General features: G+C 40.5%; 1 protein-coding gene across 2 annotated transcripts in view; it reads left to right on the top strand.

Moving 5' to 3' along the window:
• Nucleotides 1-23,638, top strand: part of commd10 (COMM domain containing 10) — a 66,009-nt gene extending 42,371 nt beyond the window's left edge. The window contains exons 6-8 of one of the 2 annotated variants that reach the window (XR_003692589.1): nucleotides 12,208-12,305; nucleotides 22,252-22,311; nucleotides 23,079-23,090. Coding sequence is in view for 1 of the 2 variants with exons in the window: in XM_028578483.1 (XP_028434284.1) it covers nucleotides 22,252-22,311; nucleotides 23,079-23,117 (99 nt within the window). In the remaining variant the exon portion in view is untranslated. Of the gene's footprint in view, nucleotides 1-12,207; nucleotides 12,306-22,251; nucleotides 22,312-23,078 lie in introns of both variants that reach the window. The other variant, XM_028578483.1, reaches the window with a different exon arrangement.
• The last annotated feature ends 929 nt before the right edge of the window (nucleotides 23,639-24,567 follow it).

The raw sequence follows: 24,567 nt of genomic DNA, 5'->3' as shown, positions 1-24,567 counted from the left end.
AAGGTATTTTCTCTAATTAGGCCCAATAAATCTAAAGGTTAAAAACACATTGACTTAAAGATTAGGACATAGAGAGGTAAAGGGTGGGCTAATGGTGCAGGAATTTGTTGCAATCAATGTCCATACACATTTGGAGAATTAGCTTGAGAATCCCTAATCACAGTTTTTCTCAGAGGCTTTGTTTGATCACTTTGGTCTTTTTTTTAAACTCATTCGCTGGTGCAAAAGGGCTAATTAATCTTTTCTGCAGAACTTGCTTCTTGATCTTTGACTTTTAAATCTGAATGGACAGAGGAGCTGCAACTACCACATTATAGCCATAGCTTGTTTTCCAAAATAAATAAACATCAAATCATCCTCTGAAGCGCATTCTGTGTGTGTAGTTTAAGGAGCTTATTATAAATAAACTTTGGGATTTATAGCTTTTGTATAACCTGCCCTGCCAGCAGGTTGACTTCTTTAGAAGCCAGCTCATTGTTCGCCACACTGTCCTACTGGGTCTCCTACCCTTTAGCATCAGGCTAATTATGAGGAGGGAAGTCTGGCTTTGTTGATGCGGGTGGTACAGGGAATTATGGTATTAGAAATAAAGGACCAGTATAGGCCAGCCCAACCCCTCTCGTTCTCTTTTAACCAATATAATAAAGCCCAGTCAGGCCTCTTTCTGAGAAACAAGGGTCAGTGGGAAAGTAGGAGAGTGACAGAGGTGGTGAAAGCAGGGAGAATGAAAGAGAGATTGATGAAGACTGAAAGGAATATGGGTATAGACAGACAGCTAGGTAACTCTGTCTCGCACATTCTTGATCAGAGACATTCAGGATGCCTTAATAGCTAATTTTATACCGTACATCGATTTTTATCTTTTCCCAAATTGAGTCCATCTTTTCCCCACCACTCATCTCTAACTCTGGTATTTGCCTGCCTTTTAGACTGTGAAATGAAGAGTGGTAATTTCCCCCGCTTCTCTCTGTATGTTAATGAAGCGCTAATCTGTTCCTGAGCGAGTTTCTTAATGAGGGCGATGTGCCCCTCGCTCAGCCGGCTAGCTCCCGTTAAGCTACCATTATGGAAATAGCTTGGTACCGTGCTTCGTCCTGGGACAGGACTGAAATGTATGCCTTATTTCCACTTTTAAAGCTTTCTTCTCCCTCCTTAACAAGGCTGGGTGCTCCTCTGAGGCAGTGAGCAGTAGATAAACAAACATGGTAATGACAAGCACGGGGAGAGCCTTCACACACTTTGAGGTCTGGTGGATTTCAGATGCTGGGTTTTGGTTGGGCTAAATAGGCCACATAGGACTGTTTGTTGGAGATAGAGAGCCAAGTATCAAACCTCTGCTCTCTGAGATATACACCCAAGTCAGCTGCTTTATTATTTATCAACATTATTGGGTTCATAGTGTATTCTATTCCCAGGTTCAGCATCTTAAACTCTGAAAGAGTTAAATATGTACACTGAGAAATTAAATTGAACAGGGATTATTGACATTATTTTCCACTAAATTAGTGCATTCCATTGATCATGACACATCCTCCTATCCACAACGCCTGCTGATGACGATAATACTTGGCTGGAATTAGAGAAACACCCTAACCAGATTAAAATTAGGAACAGATGCTGCTCGGAGCTAACCATGTTTTCAAAGACTTGTATCAAAGGATATTATGGCTTTATTCATTTTGCATGTATCTAGGCCAGCCCAGCCCCTGCCACTCCCACAGACCACATATGAAGGGATGGTGTGGTGGGTGATTATGAAATGGATTAACTTCTCTCGCTTGCTTCATTCTCAAAATTGCTCATCTTTAGGCTTCTTTCTTTGTCCCTTTCCCTCAATTTATTCTCCAAGCTCTTGTTTCTTTTCCCATCCTCCTCCTCGCTCTGTCTTTGTTTTTTCTTCCAGTATTTAATGTCGTGTACTATGTACTCTGGTTTGTCATTTGTGGGTCACTTTGTTGAGTAACCGTTGAAAAAGGAGGTCAGGTGCGGACAAGCTAATTTGCAGTTATCATCCTTACCTTAAACTAGATTACCTCATGATGGAAGATGAGACTACACTCATGTTAAGCTGGCATTGAGCTGACTTTCTTATCTAGAGCAACTTACCATCAATGTACATCTCTTTTTGAATCCCATAGCCATAAGCACCACAGTACGAAAACAGCATGAATGAGTGAAATACACTGGTAGGAGCGTAAGAGCTGTAAGTTGTTTTAGAAGAAACAAGTGAGGGTGAAGTGAAAATATGTGAAATACAAGTGTAAGGTTTGGAGGGATGTAGGAGGGAGGTGTATCAAAAAGAAATTGCACTCTGCTGTTCACATTACACAAATTCACCACAGGGGCTGAAACCTTAGGATTCCTCTTAAAATGATGAAAAGATGTCTAAGCCTTGTCTCAGATGAGTCTTAAGGGGTGTGCTTGGGTTTAAAGACTCTCTGGAGGCTTTTGTTACAAGTTTTCAAGTTCATACATCAATAAAATAGTTATGAACCGCACCAGTTTGTCAGATTAAGATTGTCAAATGTAGGTGTTTGGGGGACTGATTTGACGTAGGCAAAGCTTAATGGCTCACATGGTGTGATCAGGAATCCAAAAAGACCCCTGCATGTATTTCCTTTTATTATGAGTAGTAGTCATGCATCATGCACTGGGTTCAAAAGGGGAGTTTTAATTTAGTATATTGCATGTGTCAGTTACCGAATAAAAATGTGCTGCAATAGAAATGTAGAATGAAGATGTATTATGTCCTCTAAAAGGTGAAGAAAGTGTGCCAGCTTCACTTGTAAAAATGTACACAAACTGTTTTGTTCATGGCATGGTGTGTGTGTCAGTCTCTTCTTGCTGCCATTGGCTCAGCTTTGGACAATGCTAGTTGGATCTGTAATGTAACCTGGCTGATACATTAAGTTAGATCTAAGAATAGTTATTAGTAGAGTAAATGACCAAGCAAAAAAATCTGCCAACCTAAACTGATATACTGGTGTTTTTGTAAAAACCCATGACAGAAAGCTTGATGATTGATTTCTGTAATGAGTATCCAGGCACCAGAAGTACTTATTGACAGGAGGCAATGACAATGCATCAAATCAATAAGAGAAGCACTTATTTCCTCTCATATTGGTTTAGGCTTATAGACTGTAAGGCCATGAAAAAAACAGCATACGGCAGATGATGCATTGCAGACGTGCCGACTAGAAGTTTGATCAGAACCAGACAAGTTTCTATTCGACACTGAAGGGAGAAGGGAGGATAGAGGGGTTGAGGAGCTGTCATATTTCCCTCTGAAAGAGAGGGAGAGATTCCCATGTGGTTGAATAATAATGTGGCTCTACCTCACTAGAGAGAAGTTTGAGGGAGCGTGGCACAGAAAGGGAGGAGAAGAATTGGTCATATTCATTTGTCATAGAAGTTCAGAAGTGTCACTGGCACCACAAAAAGCACTCCAATGCCTTAAACCCATAAAATATGGCTGTGTGCGTGCATGTGTGCATGCACGTTTTTGTGCTCCAAGCTTGCATGAAAGTGTTTTTCATTAAAGTTGGGGCTGCTAAGCAGCGAGAGGCTAGCATGAAGGATGTGGCGGTTGTGCGGTAGTCCCAGTCATCGTCCGTTAGCTCACAGAGGCCACTGACGTGCACAGATGTTACCATGCTGTCTCTGAAGCACCACAAATGCACGCACCCTGCAAGATGTGAGCCACATTTAACCCAAATTGTAGGTTGACACACACCCTGAATAACAATATATTCAAAAGCCAAAGTGTGCAAGCAATGAGAATGATTTTTCTTCTGACTTTGGTGGTTTGTTAAGTATGCCTTTACATGGAGACCAGTGGAAACCCATATAGCCTTGTCACTACAATAGCTAACAAATGTCTAGCTTGTGCATTATCTTGGTGTCAAGTCCACATAACCACAAGCTACAGCTTTGACTCATTTAAGGAAATTCTAAAAGTAATTTCACGGGTAGCTTTGCTTTCCAGTGAAGTCATGACACAAAAATCTGGAAGGCCCAGTTATAATCTGCCATTATAAGATTTATCACAGGACCCGGTGTTAGATGGCAGCTTTGGTGTTTTTAACAATGATTCAGTTAGTTACTTTTTATTCAATTGTATTTTATCACCCCAATAATTTGACCTCTTTAAAAACATACCTGTTTGTGGAGTATTCATGCCATTTTGCATCTTTAATTAGGTAATCTTGTGGCATCTGTCCAGAGTGATAAGTATTAACATTGGGCTAGTTACAGTAAAGAATCCAAGGCAGCTTACTTTTACTCGTGTGGACTCTTCCTAGATTTCCTAGATTAATAACCGTGTTATACTTCCTTTAACTTAATGTTGATCTTTCACCAGTGTGTTTCTTAATTGCATGACTGATAATATGACAGTTAGGCTTTACTTTTGTGAATACAGTTTTGTTGTTATTAATTTCCTTTGGAGATATGTTCGATTTGACTCTTGCACTTTCTGATTGGTAATCACGATCATTCAATGTGTTTTTCATTACTGCTCTCACAGTTTGACTTTGCTTCCAGTGAAAGCTATTAAAAGCAAACTGCTGTCTTCAACCCTTAAAGTGCCCATATTATGAAAAAAACACTTTTTCTGGGATTTGGGGTGTTCTTTTGTGTCTCTTGTGCTTCCACATATACAAACTTTGAAAAAAATCCATCCATGCTGTTTTGAGTGAGATACGGTTTCTGAATGTGTCCTGCTTTCAGTCTCCTGGTGAGCTGTGACGTCACAGTCCGAAATGAGCTGGCTAACCACAACCGTTAGCTCGTAGCGTTAGCATGCTAACGCTAGCATGCTACGTCGTTCTCAATAGCAAAGCACTGCTACAACACACACAAGTTCACCATAATCTACAAAAGAACTACTTACATGTGCGCCCTCATTTAGAAGTCTCCCAGCTAATCCTGCCTTGTAACTGACCAAAGTTGGAGAAACAGGCTCTCTTTTACTATCTCTAGAGTTAGCTAGCTGACATGATCTACATCTGAGCTACTGCGCATGTGCGAGTGCAATCAAAGATAGTACAGAAGAAGAAGATGAAAAGAGGTCTCACTCTGTAGCTAAAACAGAAACCAGGTGAAAAGAGGATCTGCAGCAGTGAGAGAGAGCTGTGCAGTACAACAAAAATATGGTGTTTTTTGAAAATTAAACCATGTAAACCTATTCTGGTACAACCTTAAAATACAGTTCTGAACCTGAAAATGAGCATAATATGGGCGCTTTAATGGAAAAGTGTGTAGTTTGTTGCATAGCTGTGCACCTACATACAGTACATATTGAGGGCAGAAGAGAACATACTTGACAAAGGCTATGTGTTTTAAGACTGAACTACAGGTGTTACTGACAGAGGACTTGCAAGAGAAAAGAGGAAGACAGTGAGAGAATGAGAGAGAGAAACCTTGGACGTATACTTACTTTGAAAAAAAGAAAGAAGAAGCCACAACATGCTGCACAAATCAAACACCTAAAGTGCTAAGAAATACAGCACATAAAACTAAAAAACAGAATTAAAATAACTAAAGACTAACTGTAACTTACATGCCTCTCTGGACTATTTATGCATCATCTACATTCCTTTCAGCACAGTGCTATCACTGCTGAAACAATCCACGTTTAAGAGAGAGAAAGCCATGCTAGATTAAAAATAAGCAGACAGAATATTTTATTAAGAGAACAGTAAGTGGCATTCAAATGTTTATTTCTGTAGTCTCTGAGTCAAAATCCCTTTATGACACCGCAAGACGGCCATCAACGTGGAACAGCTAAACTTGCATCAGAGTACATTTAACTCAGCAAAATTCTGAAAATGTATTCAGTCAAATCATTCCATAGAGCATTGTTATGTGCCTCATCTTACTGTAGAGTGAGATTTGAGATTGAGTTTTTCTGAGTTTGTTAGGAAGTTAGTTAATCAGATAGTGACTCTCTCCGTCCATGTTGTAATTGTGGGCTTCAAAAAAAGAGTTAGCTGTGTAGGCCTCTGCTTCTCAGAAATAAGGCTATGAATGTAGTCTCTCTGTGTGTGTGTGTGTGTGTGTGTGTGTGTGTGTGTGTGTGTGTGTGTGTGTGTGTGTGTGTGTGTGTGTGTGTGTGTGTGTGTGTGTGTGTGTGTGTGTGTGTGTGTGTGTGTGTGTATGTGTTCAGGCATGTCAGTAGTAAGCTTGTGTTTGCATCCATGCTTCAGTGTGTTTCTGTCGTTCTAGTTCAGCAAGTGGCCCACTGGGTGCAGACAATCCCAGTCTTTGTGTGTATGTCCTGCTGCCATGCTGCGTACTGTACTGAAAGGGCTCTGGGGAGCGAGGCGTGTGAAAATCCCACCCTTGCCCACCTAGAGACTGTCAGCTGTGTGTATGTGTGTGTACAAGAGAAAGACGGACACAGAGAGAAAAAGAGTGCTTGGATGTGTGTCTGTCTGTCTGTCTGTGTGTGTGTGTGGGAAGGGGGGGGGTGTAGTCATGTGTGTAGGGTGGGAAGTGGTGGGTGAAAGAGGACACTCCACATGGAAACAACCACTCTCTGTGTTGAACAGTATAGTGAGATTCTTTATTATTCTATTATTTCATTAACTGGGGAACCTAATGACCTGACAAATGACCCCTAGCAGAGGCCACTCTGTTCTCTCAGACTCAGCACCACTGTCACTGCCTACTGCCCACTACAATATTTGTTAAAGGCAAAATATGTGTCAAACCATTCTGAATTAAGTATTGTGGTGCTGCAGAGACGTCCCATCCCACAAATCGTATCCTACAGACTAAAGATCCTTGCAAAAAATCCGACTATACTCATTTTATTTTTTTAAATGTTAATATTTTTCAATGCAAATGAGAATAATGATACAAAAATTAGCATTCCCTCCAATATCGTGAATCATATCGCAATATAAGTCAAAATAATCGCAATTAGATATTTTCCACATATCGTCTACTTTCATCATGCTTCATAATCCGTATGCCTTTTTGGGCCCGTATGTTTTGCTTTAATGGAATGAAGCCATCATTAATGTTATTAGTTACACCTGTGTTTTTCCTGCTATGGCACGTCGAACTGTGTGAAAGAAGTCTTTTATATAAAAGTGCCGAGTGAACAGTGTTCGTGTTAGTGTTAAAGTGTTTTCAATTACTCTGGTTGATTAGACATTGTCAGTCCTAGTCAGACCTAGTCAGGTTGAAGTTGTGTGGAACTGTGCTGGGAAGATGTCACCAAAGTCTATAAACCGAAACCAATGATAACTGTGTAAATTGTCCTACCGCAGTTAAATCAAAACTAACAGGAGCCCGAGGAAGCTGTCAATCAAGTACAGTTTGTACACAGTCTTGAGAAGATCAGGCGACATACAGCAAAGGAAAACACCTGTGTGAGTGGACTATGGATGTGTAGGGCTCTTTAATAAAATATCCTTGATCATATATTTTGTGCATGTCCGGTTGCTACCACAAACCCAGTCCTTTCTCTGTGTAGCAATGTAGGGCTCAAAAATGATTTTTTGATTTAGTCATTTCTACATAATTCATGTGTGAATAAAAGCAGTCAAATTGCCAGTAAAGACAAGCACAACATTACAAATTCGTATATATTATGTAGCATGCAACCAGTCATGAGAGTAGGAAGCAATTGCTGTGCATTGATCATGGAAACATTCTCGAAGCGAGAATATATATCTAAGATATGACTCTGAAGGAAAGACTTTTGCAAAGTATATGACCCATATTAGTTTTGTAAAAATGCTAGAAATTGCTTTGGTGCTGATAATAGAGAAGTCCTTGCTTGTCAAGAGCGAGATAACATGACAGCTGAGTGCCATGTTTTGGTAAAAAGTCGCTAACCTTGTACATGCAGTAAACTTTCTGTATTGCCTACTGTAGTCTTGCTTGCCAGATGCCACATATCATGCAAACATTGTTGCTCTATTAATAACAGTTCTGTCTTAAGTCAACATTTCCCAAAATGGAGGCTTGTGTATGAATGGCTTCTTCCTGTCTCCTCCTAGTAATTAATATATGAATGTATCCCTCACATCATCATCATCATCATCATCATCATCATCGATGCATAGCATGTGAAGATTCAAGAGGCGGATGTGGGAGCAGTACGCTCTGGTGGAAGCCTAGTTTTGTTCCCATTGTCCCCAACCACAACACAGGATGTGGTGGATTCTAATTGCGGAGGTGGATGGACAATACCCACACACACAACCAAATAATGAACAAGCACACACACTAAAACTGCATAGACAGGACACAGGTGACTTCATCCATGCAAGACAAAACCAATAGGCAAAATAGCCATCATCCTTTTTAGCCCACCAGCAAGGATGTTATTTGTTTAGCCCTGGAAGCTACCTACTGCTGCTCATAAATGTCAAGCAAGCTTCGCCATTGTTGAATGAGTATTTTGCTGCACCATTTGACTGTGTAGGGTGTCCCAGTAGGTTTAATACCGTGATCAAAGGTGCTGTGTGTTTTTAAGCAAGTTTGTCATAACACGCTTATTGTCTTCTGCCTTTGTTACAGCACATATTTAGCACCGTAGTGTTTCTATTTCTATTTCAATGTACCTTCACTGTTAATTTAAAAGTGTTCTTTTTTAAAAGAGCTTTTTTTCAGTAGCTCAGATATACTCATACCCTCTCCTCTCCCTCAACACATCCCTCCATCTGTCTGCCGTATCTATTTAGGTGTTTGTGTTTGTGGCCTATCCTCTCCGAGCATGTAGACATATGCCCTGTTCCTCCTCTAATTGGTTCTCTGTATTCATGTGGGGATGCTGAGAGAGGCAGGGAGACTGCAGGCAAAGCTGACTCTTAATAAATGTCAACCCACAGCCGGGTTACGGATGGACAGCTCACTGATGGGCTGTTTATGACAAGGCGTCACTTAATGCAAGGGGAGACAGGAGCTGAGGCGAAGTTCCAGAGATAAAGAAAAGGAATAAATCAAGAGAGGGTGATGCCAATGAGAGATGGAGACTAGATGAGAGAGGGACAGGGAGACGGAATCACCTCAACAGGAAGAGACATAGACGCAGTGATTGTGACACAGCAGGGTGTGTGTGACAGGAGGGAGGTCACAGACAGGTAGCTGTGTGTCTGTTTTTACAATTATGTCTATTAAGCACACACTCGCTGAAGCCCTAAAGGAAAGGAAAATTGTGGTTAATAAACCTGTGTGTGTGTGTGTGTGTCTGTGTGTATGTGTGTGTCTGTCGGTCTGTCTGTCTGTCTGTCTAGAAAACCCAGCTAATTAACTAGTAAATTTACAGTAACCAGAAGGCTGCCCGGAGTCAGTTGTAACATATTAACATCACATGTTGTAATTGAGAGTGCATGAAAACAAGTTGGCAAGTGAGCAAATAAATAAAAAAAGTTAGCTGAAATTAATGATTGAAACGTAAAGCTTCTAAGAAGTACAAAAGTAAACTTGACCAAAACAACCCTGACATTGAAATGAAAAAATAAATGTAACAACCACATATATATTATGAATTGTGTATAACATCTCTACTCCATTCATGGGAACCACTGTGTTAGTGTGCATTCTCTTTACTCTGTGTGTGTGTGTGTTGCTTACCCTTAACGTTTGTATGTACATATTGTTTGTGTTGGGTGTGTGGGCCTTTGTACCAAGCATTCTTGTGTGTATACACATGCCCGTGTGTGTGTGTGAGAGAGATAGTGTCCCGGTGTGTTTTCAGGAATTCATCCTGTCAGGTCTGGAACCCACTGCCTCCTCTTATTCTCTGTCTCCCTACAAAACAAAGCAAAAGCCCGGTTTGTTTATTGTTTTGCCTGCCTTGTTTTTTTTTTGATTGTTGTCAAAGTTCCCACTCTCTCCCCTTGCGTAAGAGCATACACTCCACCGCACTATGCTATTATTTACTCCCTATGGTTTTCAGAGTTTAGATAGAATGAGAGCGTTGTCAACAGGCCTGTTGATAAAGGAAGCAGAGTTAAGAGGGATAAAATATTGTTGGAATGTAGGCCTGTTCATTCCAAGTGTTTTCTCCAAATGACGGAGTGACATGTTGGCCCCTTCACATGTACTTTGGAAGCCCCTTGCTGTACAGGAAGGGTTTTCGATCATGCCATCTCTTGTATCTTATGAATCTTAACAGGTTTTAAAAAAAAAATATATATCTCTTAATATATTTGGGAGAATAAGACTTTGTCTGTGTGTGTTTGTGAGGGCCTGCATGTGTGTGCACATATCTGCTTGTGCACATTTCTGTTATAAATACCAGCGGTGATTGACAGTTTCCAGTGTTTGGGTTTGACAGCTCTTATTTGTTGTAGTCGACAGGCTTTTTAGTGAATGGCTGACGTTTTGAGGTTCCATGTCTGTCACTGTGCGTTGGCTACAGGGCACTGCTGTGGATGTGGATACCAGTTGATGGTGCCTCCCTTTCAGCATCAATGCACAGTGCATATGTGGCTCCTACAGGCTGTTTTTCTACGGCTCTGGGCTCAAAGGGTCATGGGAAGATTAAACATGGTTGTTTTCTAAACTATTGATTTCTTCTTGTTGATGTTGACTGACAGTTTTGTGTAATGCTACTGGCTGCAGTTTTTGCTAAATAAATCCAAGAAAGTGACACATAGGATGAGCTGGATATTGTGGACTGGTATAGTTGATTAAAAGAAAAACCCAAAGCTAGAGCTGGGCAATATATCAATATTATATCGATATTGTGATATGAGACTATACATCATCTTAGATTTTGGATATTGTAATATGGCGTAAGTGTTTTCTTTTCCTAGTCTTAAAGGCTGCATTACAGTAAAGTGATGTCATTTACCTAGTTACTTAGTTGTAACTGTTCTATTATTTGCCTTTACCCACCAAGTCATTATATCCACATTACTGATGATTATTTATCAAAAAATCTCATTGTGTAAATATTTTGTGAAAGCACCAATAGTCAACACTACAATATCGTTGCGGTATCGAAATTGAGGTATTTAGCCAAAAATATTGTGATATTTGATTTTCTCTACATCGCCCAGCCCTACCCAAAGCTATTGAAGATGTTCAGCTTGGCCCATGTTATTGTCCAGTTGTACATTGTGTCAGCTAAACCAACCAACCAAACATACTGTAATTTAGGTGATGTGACAAGTTAATCAGCAACAGTACAAATGAGTTCAAATCAAGGGTTTCAGGCTCTCAATTATGCCAATCACATGTGGGCAAAACTACCATAGAAGAGGCAGAGAAAATACAGTTTCTTTACTGCCCAGAGCTTTCACAAAAGGTCACTTTTTGTAGTAAGAGTCACTTTCTCTTGATTGGAAAACTCTGACTGTTGCTACGTCTCTCTTCACATGCACTTTACAGTTAAATGCATCAAGTTGATTCCTGTTTTCTGGGGGAGTTGCAATATAGGTTTTGACAACAATCTCACCTCAAGCTCCATTTTGCTCTTCTAGGGCTTTCGTCCATTTTTTCTATGCTATGATTGGGTTGATTGGACCTTGAAGTGAGATTGTTTTGTCAGTTGTATCAAATTGTAGGAAATCACAAGAAAAATAAATGGAATCAAGAAAGGTTAAGAATAAGTGTGTAAACCAAAAAGTAAACGTACCAAAGTATAGTAACTGCTGGAGAACATAGAAAAGCAAATACAGATTTAATATCCTTCCTTACAGTTGCCAGTGGAATACAAACATAAGAATGGCAGACCATTATGAAACATTTAAAATAATATGACATTTAAAATAATATGACATAAACCTCCCCAGTAGTTCCCAGTAGAGAAAACATGTGAGTGCACAGTGGAAGTTTTAGAAGAAATACAAAGGTTTAGTGTCAGGGCCTTCGAAGAAGTCTCATTACACCCACTACTGACTGCACACAGTTTACACTAAATCCAGTCAAAATGCTAATAGTCTGTAGTGTTTAAATGCTCACACTCATAATAGCCTGTCAGCTAAATGGCTAAGGGAATACCCAGCAGCATGCCTGAGTTTGAGAAATGCTGGTTCTAATAGATCATGTCATTTTGAACATTTTGGGGTCAATAGTCACTATACTGTAATTCCTCTTCTTGTTTGTAAAACGTAGTTGGAGAACATATTAGATGTATTATATATTACATTTAGTCTGATTAGTGTGCTTTAATGAGTAGAAAGCTATAAATTTAACTCTGCATAATGCTTAGGCCAATTTGGTATCTGTTATTCTCCTCAGATGAACCTTTGAACTCCCCAATTTTCCATCTGCGTTCCTCCTCCTCCACAATGAATCAGAAGGCTTCCAACTAGAGAAAACTCAACCGTGTTAATGAGGTACAGACAGATGGACAGAAACACTTCCAACATAAAAGAGGAGGCAGCACACCTGTAGCACTGACACAAACAACAATAATCTTTATTGAGACATTCAAAGACTGTGTTTTGACAGCACAGCTGCCTTTTTCAGAGTATTTGATTTTAGCAACAGACCGCTATGCAGCTCAACAAACGCACACATGCATTCTCAAGCACACCTAACACACTCTTATATACTAGAAAAGTGTGCTCATGTTTGCTTAATGTCTCAATAAGTTGTTCTTTTTACATTGAGGCTACAGGTTTTTCATGGTTGTTAGACGCCGACTTATTGGGACTTTAGCTTATTCACCGCACCCCCCAGAGTTAGATAAGTCCATACATAACCTTCTCATCTCCGTGCGTGTTTTAACTCTGTCTGACGCCCCCACCGCTATCCCCACTTAGCCCAGATCCTGGAGGTAACCGGCTCCAACTAGCCTACTGCTCCCAATAAGTGACAAAATAACGCCAACATTTTCCTATTTACATGTTGTGATTTGTATAGTCACAGCATGTACAAATAACAAGGTCACATGAGACACAGCCATCTTCTAACCGTATACATACTGGGAACTATATTCTCAGAAGGCGAAGCACTGCTACTTGGGCGGAGTGATTTGCTTGCAGCACCTGAGAAGCCCCGTGGTGAGGAGCAGAGATTCTGGGCTAAGCGAGGCTAGTGGTGGGGGCGTCAGACAGAGTTACAGCACGCACGGAGATGAGAAGGGTATGTATGGACTTATCCAACTCTGGGGGATACGGTGAATAAGCTAAAGTCTCCATAAGTCAGCGTGTTCCTTTAACCTGCATGAAAAAACCCAAAGCAGTTGAGTTATGAAAAACATTTTTATCTCGCTTGATTTCTGATTTTAAAAATAAAAACATGTTAGTGATGATGATGAGAATGATGATGCCACTTAATTCCACATGATTACCGGTTTGTGGAATATATTAGCCAGCGTCCTCATGCCAACATTTTATTTGTGTTGTCACCTGCGTGCACACCCAGTGACAGAAAACCCTCCTCATGTCTTCGTAAAATAACCCCTGCTGATCATCCTTCAGCAAGATGGCAGAATGCTGCTCACACAGCCAGGGAAGCTTGTGAATGTAGGCTGGCACAAAGACAGAGAAGAGGACAGGCAGACAGGTTGGCAGACATGCATGTACTGTAAGCTAACTGACTAACAGTAATGACACATATATTATGGTTGCTGTAAGCTGACCGAGAGACAGCGAAGCAGTCAAGCATGCAGACAAGTTGATAGACCACATAGAAAGATAGAGAAAAAAATAAATAAAAAGATGTGTGTACCCATGGCAACGTAACCGTGTAACAGCAAGGATTGTAGATTAGTTTTTGGATTAACAATGGTCGTAACGTGTGATGAAGCCAAAGGAACAAAGAAGAGTGTGTGTGTTAATTACAGTAAAGCATCCAGGAAAAGGAGTGGATTTGTTATGGGTGTGTGTGTGTGTGTGTGTGTGTGTGTGTGTGTGTGTGTGTGTGTGTGTGTGTGTGTGTGTGTGTGTGTGTGTGTGTGTGTGTGTGTGTGTGTGTGTGTGTGTGTGTGTGTGTGTGTGTGTTGAGGGATAAAGGGTTGCCAAAATCCGACAGCTCAGCCTCATGTGCATGCCGCCTCTCTTTCTGCCTCTTTGTCTGTCACTGTCAAGATATTTCTCTGTCAGGCAAAAGTCAACGACCAGGCAGCGGCAGAGATGCTCCAATTGGACGAACTGTCAAGGAGCTCACAGTCACAGAAGACACATAATGTAGCAAAGTCACAAAGGACCTATAACTTAACACATCCTCTTTCTGCAGAGCGCTCGAGCTGGCAAAATTACAGTAGCCCTTTCTTTGATGCTGATTTAAATACTGTGCTGGTGTCATATTGAAATAAGCAGAAAAGCAGGAGGATACGATTTTATTCTGAACTTTCACACTCAAATTCATTCATATTTATTCATTTTAGTCGAGTAGGTATAAAGAGCAGCACATTTTTATGCATTTTTGGAAAAATCTGTCGATTCAATACAGATTTTGAAAACATTTATGCAATATGTCAAGACCTGAAAGAACAAACACACTTTACACTTTGTGTAATTAACAATAGAGCATGAAGCTGTTCTGGGTTGTTTTTCAACAGCCATCCTGTTTTTTCTTTTCCTGCTAGTTAAGACCTTGTTGTAATGTGACATCATTTCTGGATGAGGTGACAAGCTCTAGGTTGTCCACATAGGTACCTAGGTAGCACAGAGGAAAAACACCCTAGTTCAAACTTTACTGGAACACAACATGTCTTCCAGCAATGCACTCTGTTGGCCAGTCAAGTACATGCAAGAGCACTTACCTGAAAGATTACTTTGTAATAAAAACAGCATATTATGATATATTACTATGATGTCTCATAGTATTATAAATTACTGTCCAGTGCTTTGGTGTTGGTAAGCCTCCAAACTCATTGATGTATCACTCAAACAGGTCAGGACCCCTTTTAATCTCATCATTGCTATCTGAATGCAATACACCAACGCAGCACCTTGCATTTTCTTAATGTAGAGCTATTAACAGTCTAAACGAGGGCATTAGTAGTAACTAAAAATGATGATCTGCTACATGCATGCAGCAAGTAAGCTAACCATATTTTACAGGACTTTTCAGAACAGAAGTAACAATGGACTTTAGAGGGAAAAGAAAAGAGATGGAGATAAAAGAGACAGTGAAGACAGTATATTCAAGCAGAATTAAGTATAAAATAAAAGGTGTAGAATCAAGAGAGAGAGCCAAAGAAAACAATAATGATGTTTTTTAATAATGATAATATAATTAATCATGTTATTGTACCCTGTTCTGTGGAACAGAGTCTTCTGATGTAATGAGACAGTCTTCTATACAAGCATACAACAGAACAGTTTTTGAATTCTCAAATGTTGATCTACACAGTGCTGTCTATCTATGCTGTCGGTACAACTCAGAAACTTCTCCACCTTTCTCCTGGACACAAAACATTTACCCAAGTACACATGAGATTTGACTAAACTGCGAAAGATTGATTGACACTTGTTGTCAACACTTGAGCCTGATTCGCATCACTTCGTGTCTGTCTGGTGTGGACTTCACCCGGCAGACAAAAAGTGCTGTCCTATTTTTCTTTTTCTCTCTCTGTGAATTTGTGAGCTGTAGCCTACATTCACCACTTCTAACCAGAGGCAGAACATAAACTAATCTTGGAGATTATTCCTTGACAGCGCTGTGCAATGCGAGAAAATCTCAAAGCTGAACTGGGCAGACACAGCACTTTTCATCAGACTCACCCCAGGTTAATTAAGTATACTGCTAACTAATGACATTACCATCACCAAAATACCCACGCAAATCAAATCCCCTACTGTCAAGCCACTAAACCTGTATGGAAATGAACACCTCTGTTGAAATGTTAAATTCGTTAATGATCATACGACACAAGACAACACCGTCTCTCTCTCTCTCTCTCTCTCTCTCTCTCTCTCTCTCTCTCTCTCTCTCTCTCTCTCTCTCTGTCTCTGCATACACACACACACACAGTCTGGTTCTGGTGGTTGATGAACGCAGATATGTGCAGATTAGCTCTCATAAAGGGCCGGGTGGGTAGTGCGCTGCCATGAGTCCATGACGCTAATGTCTGATTACTCCACATTGTCATTGTGATATTTTGTGATTACATTCTGAATCTGCAACGTTCTCTGTCAGGTAAATCAGTAAGTTAGTAGTAGGGTATACAGGGGAGTTGCATATGAAGTGGTTTGCGGTCCTTCTGTAAGTAATTTTGGGGTACAATTTGGTTTTGATGAATTCTACAAGTAGCAATACCACAGGCCAAGCAATCGGCCCGTTCCAAACAAGTACATTTTCAACGGGCACTGCACTAGTTCTTTTTCATTGTGTCTCTTGACTTTCTCCTTTTCACTTTGCTGCTCGTTTCTCCCTTATCCATTTCTCCCCTCTTTGTTTTTGTCAATCATCCCTTACTTCTCATCTTTTACTCCCTCTCCCTTTCCTTATTCCCTTCCTGCCTTTGAATTTATTTATTTTTATTTTCTTGATAAAAGCAGTTTCGGTAAAGCACTCAGCAAAAGAAATTCACTGCCTTGACAAATATTTCAAATCCAAGCTGTTCTTGAGGCAAATAATTGATGAAGAGTGCCTTTTTGCGTCCGCTCAGCCCTATTCAAACAGACTCCTTGTGGTATGAAAATACAACTGCTCGATGGCGTACACATGTGGTCTTATATAAACTGACATTACTGACTCCGGTAACCACTTGATGGGATAAAAGCAGTGCTTGTTGAGTGTCTAATTATTTTCATCAATTGCAATACATTGATTGGTTGACGAAACCTCTTAAAGCTTAAAATCATAAAAATGGGCCTCCACTTAACATCAATGCAGCAGTTAAAGGTTGTTCATCTAGATCAGCTGTTCTCAACCTGGGGGTCGTGAGATAATTTCAGGGGGTGGCCAGATGGTTGGTGAGAAAAAAATACTATAAAATATTTTAGACTGGAGAATGTTTTTTACATTACTGTTTGAGTTTGAAACCTTTTATGTGTTCAGTGCTTAATTTGTAAATCCGGAGGTCCTTGAATACAGAAAGGGTTCTGTTCTGGCAGATCAGAAGGAGAAAAAAAGTCAAGGGACGCATTTAAAAAATCGATTTATTCTTGGGTTTTGCAACTCAAAGGTTGAGAACCACTTATGTAGATGACAACAAATGCGCAGACTGGACTTTTTCAGTTTTGCGCCCATTTATTTAAAGGCAAATTCTGCTTTATTGCACTGCAACTTGGATTTTGTTTATGTAGTCTTGGCCATTATTTCTACAATGTGTTCATTGCTGTAACTTCTGAGATCTTCAAACTAAACAACAAAATCATCAACAAGTGGTGCTAGAGGAATCATTAAAGACAGTAGGCTTATCCTCTATAGAACCACGATTGTCTGTAAAACAAAAAAATGGAGCACCATATGAAAGGGAACTAAACAGGCTTTCCAACGGTATAAGATTTATTGCCAAAAAGCATGTGTGGATGGACCCCTCATCTACAGTTCCATGGAGAGAAATAGAGCAAAACCTCACTGGAAGTCTAAGACTGCAAAACCTTGCCTTTGCAGGGGTGTGTCCAAAAAAGTGTATGCTAACCTATGGCCTTATTATTACAAACACATTGACCAACTTTAAACAGGTCGAGGAGCAACTACGCTACACCAAAAAGTGGCATTTGAATACCCTAATATGGCACCATGCACACTTAATGTCTGGTAACAAACCCTTTGCTTGTAAGCAGTGGAGTGACATAGGGATTTATACTTTAGACCAGCTATCCATCAAGAAAGGTATTTTGAGTCTTGAAGATCTGAGAGCTAGTTTTGAGGTCCCCAGGACATCCTTCTACTTTTATCTGCGCTTAAGATCAGCCCTACAATGTTATGGAGTACCATGGGGAAATAGTCTTGAGGCGCACCCAGTCATTAAATAGTTTGTTGATTTTCCTGTGAGAGGATTAGTGTCCAGGATTTATGCTAACCTGATGCAAGTATCCATAGGAGAACTCCCAATAGTGGGGAAATGAGAGCAAGAGCTGAGCCTTGAGGTGAACGCATTTAATTGGGAGACAGTTTGGGACAACATTTTCCACTGTTCCAAGAACCCAAATCACCAGCAGATCCACTTCAACATATGTCATAGGATATATTGGACTCCTCAGAAGAGATACGTCTCTAAAGTCATTCCCACTCCCTATTGCACGTTCTGTCAACCTGAACAAACTGGAACTTTCCTACATATGGTCTGGGAGTGTGAACAGGTGCATGAGTTCTGGAATAAAACAACCTCAATAATATCTGATTTATAGGATGTCGAATTCCTACTGACCCGATTGTTTTGTTACTTAATGACGACTTTAAATTACACCTGCTTGGGAGACAGAGGAAAATTTGGCTAGCCGGCTCAACTGCAACCAAGAAAATGACAGGGTTTTTTGTTCTTGTTCAAATTGTTTTTCTGTTTTGTGCACCATCTGCTATTACCTGTCACACATTGTGTAATTTGTTTTGTATATCTGAAGGTGCGAATAAAAAACTCAAAGTGAGCTTATCTGAAATGTCATAATTCTTTATTACACAACTACAGGGAGTGTTGTAGGCCACAGTTGAAGCGGGAAGTCTTTAAACCGTGGTGAATGTTTACAACAGTCAGTTTTGGTAATAATTCAACTGTTGATTTTTGTTTTATATACAAATAACTTTGGCTAACCTTGAAGTTTTTTTGTTTATTGGAAGGTCGGGGGTTCGATCCCTGGCCCCTGCAGTCTACATGTCGAAGTGTCAAGATACTGAACCCCAAATTGCTCCCAATGGGTGCGCCATAGGTGTTTGAATGTTTATCTAGTGAGCAGGTGGCACCTTGTATAGTAACCTCGGCCACCAGTGTATGAATGTGTGTGTGAATGGGGTGAATGCTGCCTGCAGTGTAAAGTGCTTTGTGTGGTCGCTAGGACTAGAAAAGCGCTATATAAATTCAGCCAATTTACCATTTAAAACCTGACAAGCCCGTGTTTTACGTCCTGTTAGCAATGTTGTCCCAGAAACTAACGTGATAAGTACCATGTTATTATTACTGATAAAAATAGAGGCCATGAAAATAATACCCAGGTTGCAATTAACCACCATTTCCTTTACATTGTGCTATGCTTAGTTTGAGTCTGAGGGTTTCTGCTGTAATCCATATAGAGCTTCTTTCACAATTATCCCTCCATGACTTTGTTGGCTCATCTAGGGAATTGTACAAGTAACCTTGTCAAAAACTATTAGGCATGTACCAAGAGCTGCAGCAGAATATTCAGTCCAACATTTCAGCAGTTTTTGAAGGATACTTTTGGATAAATTCCTTGATTTGTATTTGTTAGTTTATTCTCTCTTGTGTGTTGGATCTCCCTTTGTGTGTAGCCTATATTGTTATAACATAAACCGACATGTAGTGCATATGGAACACTAGATGCAAGTGAATAAATGATTATCATCATTGGTTAATCCAGTTTTCTGTATCCTGACACACAGGATTGTGGCTAAGAAGTGTGTGTGTGTGCGTGCGTGCGTGCGTGCGTGCGTGCGTGCGTGCGTGCGTGCGTTTGTGCGTGCGTGCGTGTGCACACACGCGTGCGCATGCATACTGGTAGTATAGGGCTGTGATGATGAGGATGATGCATCCTATCCCCATTAGTGTTAGCCCAGATCTGTCAGAGCCTTGTTGGGTTTCTGCCTGGCACAATCTCAACCCTGAGGAACAATGGGATGGGCCAAACACACACACGCACACACACACACACACACACACACACACACACACACACACACACACACACACACACACATATGTTCCCAAGACAAAACAAAACAGTATTTCTCTGTTTTTAACGCACACACATACCCGACGGTACCTGGAAATTCTCACATTCACTGTCAATCTCACATCCACATAAACACAAACCCACTTTCATCCTCAACCCTTGTGTAACACGCAGGAAGTGTTAGTCTGGTTTGTTGTCTTTATTGTAGCTTAGTTTTGATCGACATCATATATCACACACTCAAACTGCATTTTCGAATGACCCCATTCTCACCTCTGTTAGACAATAATGGAGACAGCTCTGTTAGCTGACATGTTTTTATTAATTTTTTTCAACTCGATTGGTGTTGTTACTGTGACCCTAGCACACCGAAGACCATCAATGCAAATAACTGATTATGCAGCGCTGGTTTCTCCTCATTATAATAGTGTTTGCCACACTGTAGATCAATAGAGTGAGTGGTGTGAACAGATCAGTGCGGTTGGAGTGTGTTCATCATTCAACTAATTTAACTGCATGCCCAATTTGTATTTCAAATCAAATCCTTTCCTAATAACATCCTTGTTTACTCCGAGAAATTATTTATCACCTTGTAGAAATACTTTGATGTGCATCTTCTTTACATTGCTTCTCACTCAAAACAAGACTTTAATGAGTTGTTTTATTACCTGTCGCACAGAGGCTGTCCTTGCAGTGCTCCCTCTGCTGTAGCTAAACTCAAGGCCGTCCTACATTCTCCTTCCTCGCTGTGGAGTTGCTGGGGTGTGGTGGCTTTGGCGAGAGATAACATCTTCCCTCTATGCTCTCTTTTATGGACTTTTAACGTTGCTTCTAATTAATATCTCTGTCATTAATTTGCAGTGACACATGGCCTCCCTCCCTCCACCCACCCAACCAGCCAGCCAGTCAGATTCAAGCCCCAAAGCCCTGTTTAGTCTCTAAGCACCAAACTGCAGAGAGGAGAGCTGTAGACTGGAGTGTGCAATGCTCTGAAACTTACATGGTTTTAGTGTCTTTCAGCACAGATTTCTTTATTTTTTGTTTGTTTCTTTGTGTCTGTCTTTTGTTCATTCGTTCTTTCTTTCCTCCTGGCCTCCTAGTTGGTGCTAGGAGTTCTGTGCCATTATCAACATTCAGCGTGACGGCACTGAGTGCACTTAAGTTGACTACAAGACTGCCCTTCTCATTCTTTCTTACCCAGAAAGCATTTCTCATATTATGGCAATTTTCTCAATGATGGGTGTTGATAAAATGTCTCGCTATTACGCCCACTCATGGGTTTTTGTGATGGGGTGATGATAATGATGATAGCAGTCCAGTGATGGTTGCCCTTGGTTTCATACGTTAGCAGCGAAACCTTGTTTCCCTCGATAGTTAGTCGAGCCTGCAGTCTTTTCAGAAAGGAGAGAGAAACAGCGAACGCTTCCCAGGTGAACTGGGAAGCAAGATGTAGAGAACTTTAAAATATTGAAGCAGTGTTCACAAATCCTAATTACATATGCTAGCTTCGCAAGACACAAGCTTCCTTATCCATTGTATTGTTATTGTATCAATATTGATTTAATTCCAGACTTTAAAACAGGCGCTATTTTCTCTTGTCTCTTATCACTCTGTTGAAATACATCTTGCTATATTCAAATTATAAAGTTACATAATTTCAGCAGATATATGTTTTTTTTTACTGTAGCCCTCAATTTAAAGGTAGGAAGAAAAATAGATGGGGAAATAAGGAAAGAAAGAGAAAAGAAAAAGAATTTGCTCTGCATCACATTTTTTCTTTACATCTGAAATACAAACAATACATTACAATACAAATAATGGACGTAACAATTTTTTACTTTATTTTTTATAGTTTATTTCTTCCCCACTCATTCTAACTCAAAGTCAGATACAAACAATCTACATAGGACACTTCTTAGTCTGTGTTTTCCTTGTATGCTAAATGAATCCGTCTGCTTTATCAGACTAGACACTGTGTTTTCAAAATGTGTCATGAAAAAGCGAACAAGCAGTAAAATAGTTTACTTTAGTGTTCCATGGCGGGCCTAATTTTCTATATTCCAGCGCATGCTTTGCAGGGTTACTGCATGTATTCATTGTGATGTCAGTGTTGAAACAATGTTGTTGATCATGCTACATATGATGCAGCCAGTCTCTTTTAAACCAAACAGAATGGAGAGTGGACAGTGCCTTCAGTGTATTTTTAAACACTGATGGATAAGACTTAGAGGATAGTACGTTCTGGCCAGAGAGCAGTAATAATTAATTAATGAAGGTTTTTATGGAAAGCACAAGAAAGCCGACTGAAGAGGTCTTGGTCATTGCTCTTACGTATGTGCTCTTGTTGCTGCTTTTTTATCCTCTGTCTTGTTGTTCTTGTACCTCTCTGAACTTATTTTTAATTTTCTATTTGTTTTATTTAGGTTGTTTGCTACCCCACTCTTATGCCTCTCTCTCTCTCTCTCTCTCTCTCTCTCTCTCTCTCTCTCTCTCTCTCTCTCTCTCTCTCTCTCTCTCTCTCTCTCTCTCTCTCTAGGTTCAGGAAAATGTCTTTGTTGATTTTAACCACCAGGAGCTGCTTGACCTCTACAACAAGGTCTGTTATTGGTGTGTGTGTGTGTGTGTGTAAGTACATGTAAGTGTCCACTTTCATGTCACGTTGCATTAGACGTGGTTAAACTTGTCTTTTCAATGTGTCATCCGATCATGCCAGGATGCATTAACTGTCAAGTCGGTATGCTCCAAGATCGGATCTTGCTCACATTGGGATCCGATCAGCCAGACCACATGCCAAGGTGGCCTGGCTCGCAATCCGGACAATTGATCAAACGTAGGTCTTGCGTCATCTTCGCGCCGCTCAGTTCCTCTCCCGAGTGAGAGCAAAGGGATGAGATTTGAAGATGGAGGATAACCAGGGCTGGCGCACAGCCGGGTCCCGCTCTCTTATATCACTGTGGTATATGTATTAATCACTCGTCTCCGCTGCTATCTTCTCAACAAAGCGCATCTCGTACGGGCCCTGCGGGAATATATCCGATCACTATCTGATCAGGCAGGTCACATACAGTATGTGTGGACACACATACAGTATGCGTACACAGCTGAGTTCTAATGTTGCGCATCCAATCACAAAAGTAGCATTGAAAAGACCACAGCCTAAGTGTTTCAGTGCCTATCTCCCATGTTGCATTGCACCCTGATTGACAGACATTGCCTGATAAAATCCATCTGCCTGCCCATCTCCCTCATACTTTGATACATTTTTTGTGGCCTCTTTCTCTTTTTAGTTTTGTGTGTGTGTGTGTGTGTGTGTGTGTGTTCCTTTTTTCTCCAAACACTCAATCTTTCTTTTCTTTCTTTCAGCTTGAAATCGTGCAAGGCCAGTTGGATTCCCTGACCTGATGCCTGGTGCTCACACACACACACACACACACACACACACACACACACACACACACACACACACACACACACACACACACACACACACAGTGTTTTTGCTGACAGCTATGCCAGCTGTTCCATTCTTGCTCTGATTTATTAGAGAAAAATGTCAAACTTTGATGGAAGGAGTTTCTTTCCACTTTAAGCTCCTTTTATTCCAGGTTTGTGCTCATAACTTTGAGAGGCGGGTGTGATAAATTATGATAAATCTGATTGTTCTTGTAATTGTACTGAAACACATTTCTTAGTAAAATTTTCTATGTCCAGCATTGAGTAACAAAAATGTTTGATGGCCCTAGGAATTAGTTATTATAAGATTTAAAAAATGTGCCAATAGTCAATGATCTTGAATATTTGTTTGTACCCTTAGAAAACTAAGTTAAGGGAAATGCTATTTTGAGTTATAAACAAATACATTTTGTATCGTGGAGAGGAACTAGTGTCCATTCTAATAAAATCTGAAGTGGAGGTGAAATCCATCCATGCTGTTGTTATTTAGTGAAGGCTCATTATTTCTCATTAAGACCAACCTGGACTGCTGGTTCAACAGATGGGAGTTCTGGGAGGCACAGCGCACCTCCAGCGTGTGTGATTGTGTGTGTATTTGTGTGTGCATGCATGCATGTGTCTGTGTGTAGATGGGTGCATGAATATGTCCTTGTCCATGCATCTGTCCTTGTGTGTGTGTTTTTGTGTGTGTGTGTGAATAATTCCTCTCTTCCGCTCTTGGAATCCAAACTTGAGACATTACCCGGCTCCCATGCAGATTCAGTAATCCCAACCCCATCAGATCTACCCAGTGGTCCCTCAACACCCAATTCAAGGCAAGTTGGTTTGCAAACATTAAAACACAAAAGAGTTAATTCACACATACTGTATAAGACCAATAAAAAAAATGCAAGAATATAATAGTGTAAAGATTAAAAGAATAGAAAAAATGTTGTATAGTGAGGGTAACATCAACAGGTGGTTGGTTTGTTGCAGTGTTGGTGGACGCAGGTGTTTTACTGGCTTACATGTCAGTAGATTTACGTTCCAAACCACACCCGTGCACATTGCGGTCCCGGTTAGTGATTCAAAGAAAGAGATCACGGACAAAGCGGGCCAAAATGAGCTTTCTTCACTGGATGTCTGAGCTCATTTTTTGGGCGAGCACCTCAAACATTTGGAAGGAGCCAGTTGAGGTGGTTTGGGGATCTAATCATGATGCTTCCTGGATGTTTCATATTGGAGGTATTCTGGACACATTTAGAAGCAGAACACACTAGAGAAATTATTATATCCCCCAGGATGAGCTTGAGGTTGTGGAGAAGGATATTTAGGCTACTTTTCTTAGCCTACTGCCACTGCTTTATAGACCCAGGTAAGCAGTGGAGAATGGATGGATGGATAGATCAAAGGAAATATG

Source organism: Perca flavescens, chromosome 5, assembly GCF_004354835.1.
Source record: "Perca flavescens isolate YP-PL-M2 chromosome 5, PFLA_1.0, whole genome shotgun sequence".
In the NCBI taxonomy this organism is placed as follows: Eukaryota; Metazoa; Chordata; class Actinopteri; order Perciformes; family Percidae; genus Perca; species Perca flavescens.
Note: the sequence above shows the minus strand (reverse complement) of the source record. Positions and strands in the feature narration are given on the sequence as shown.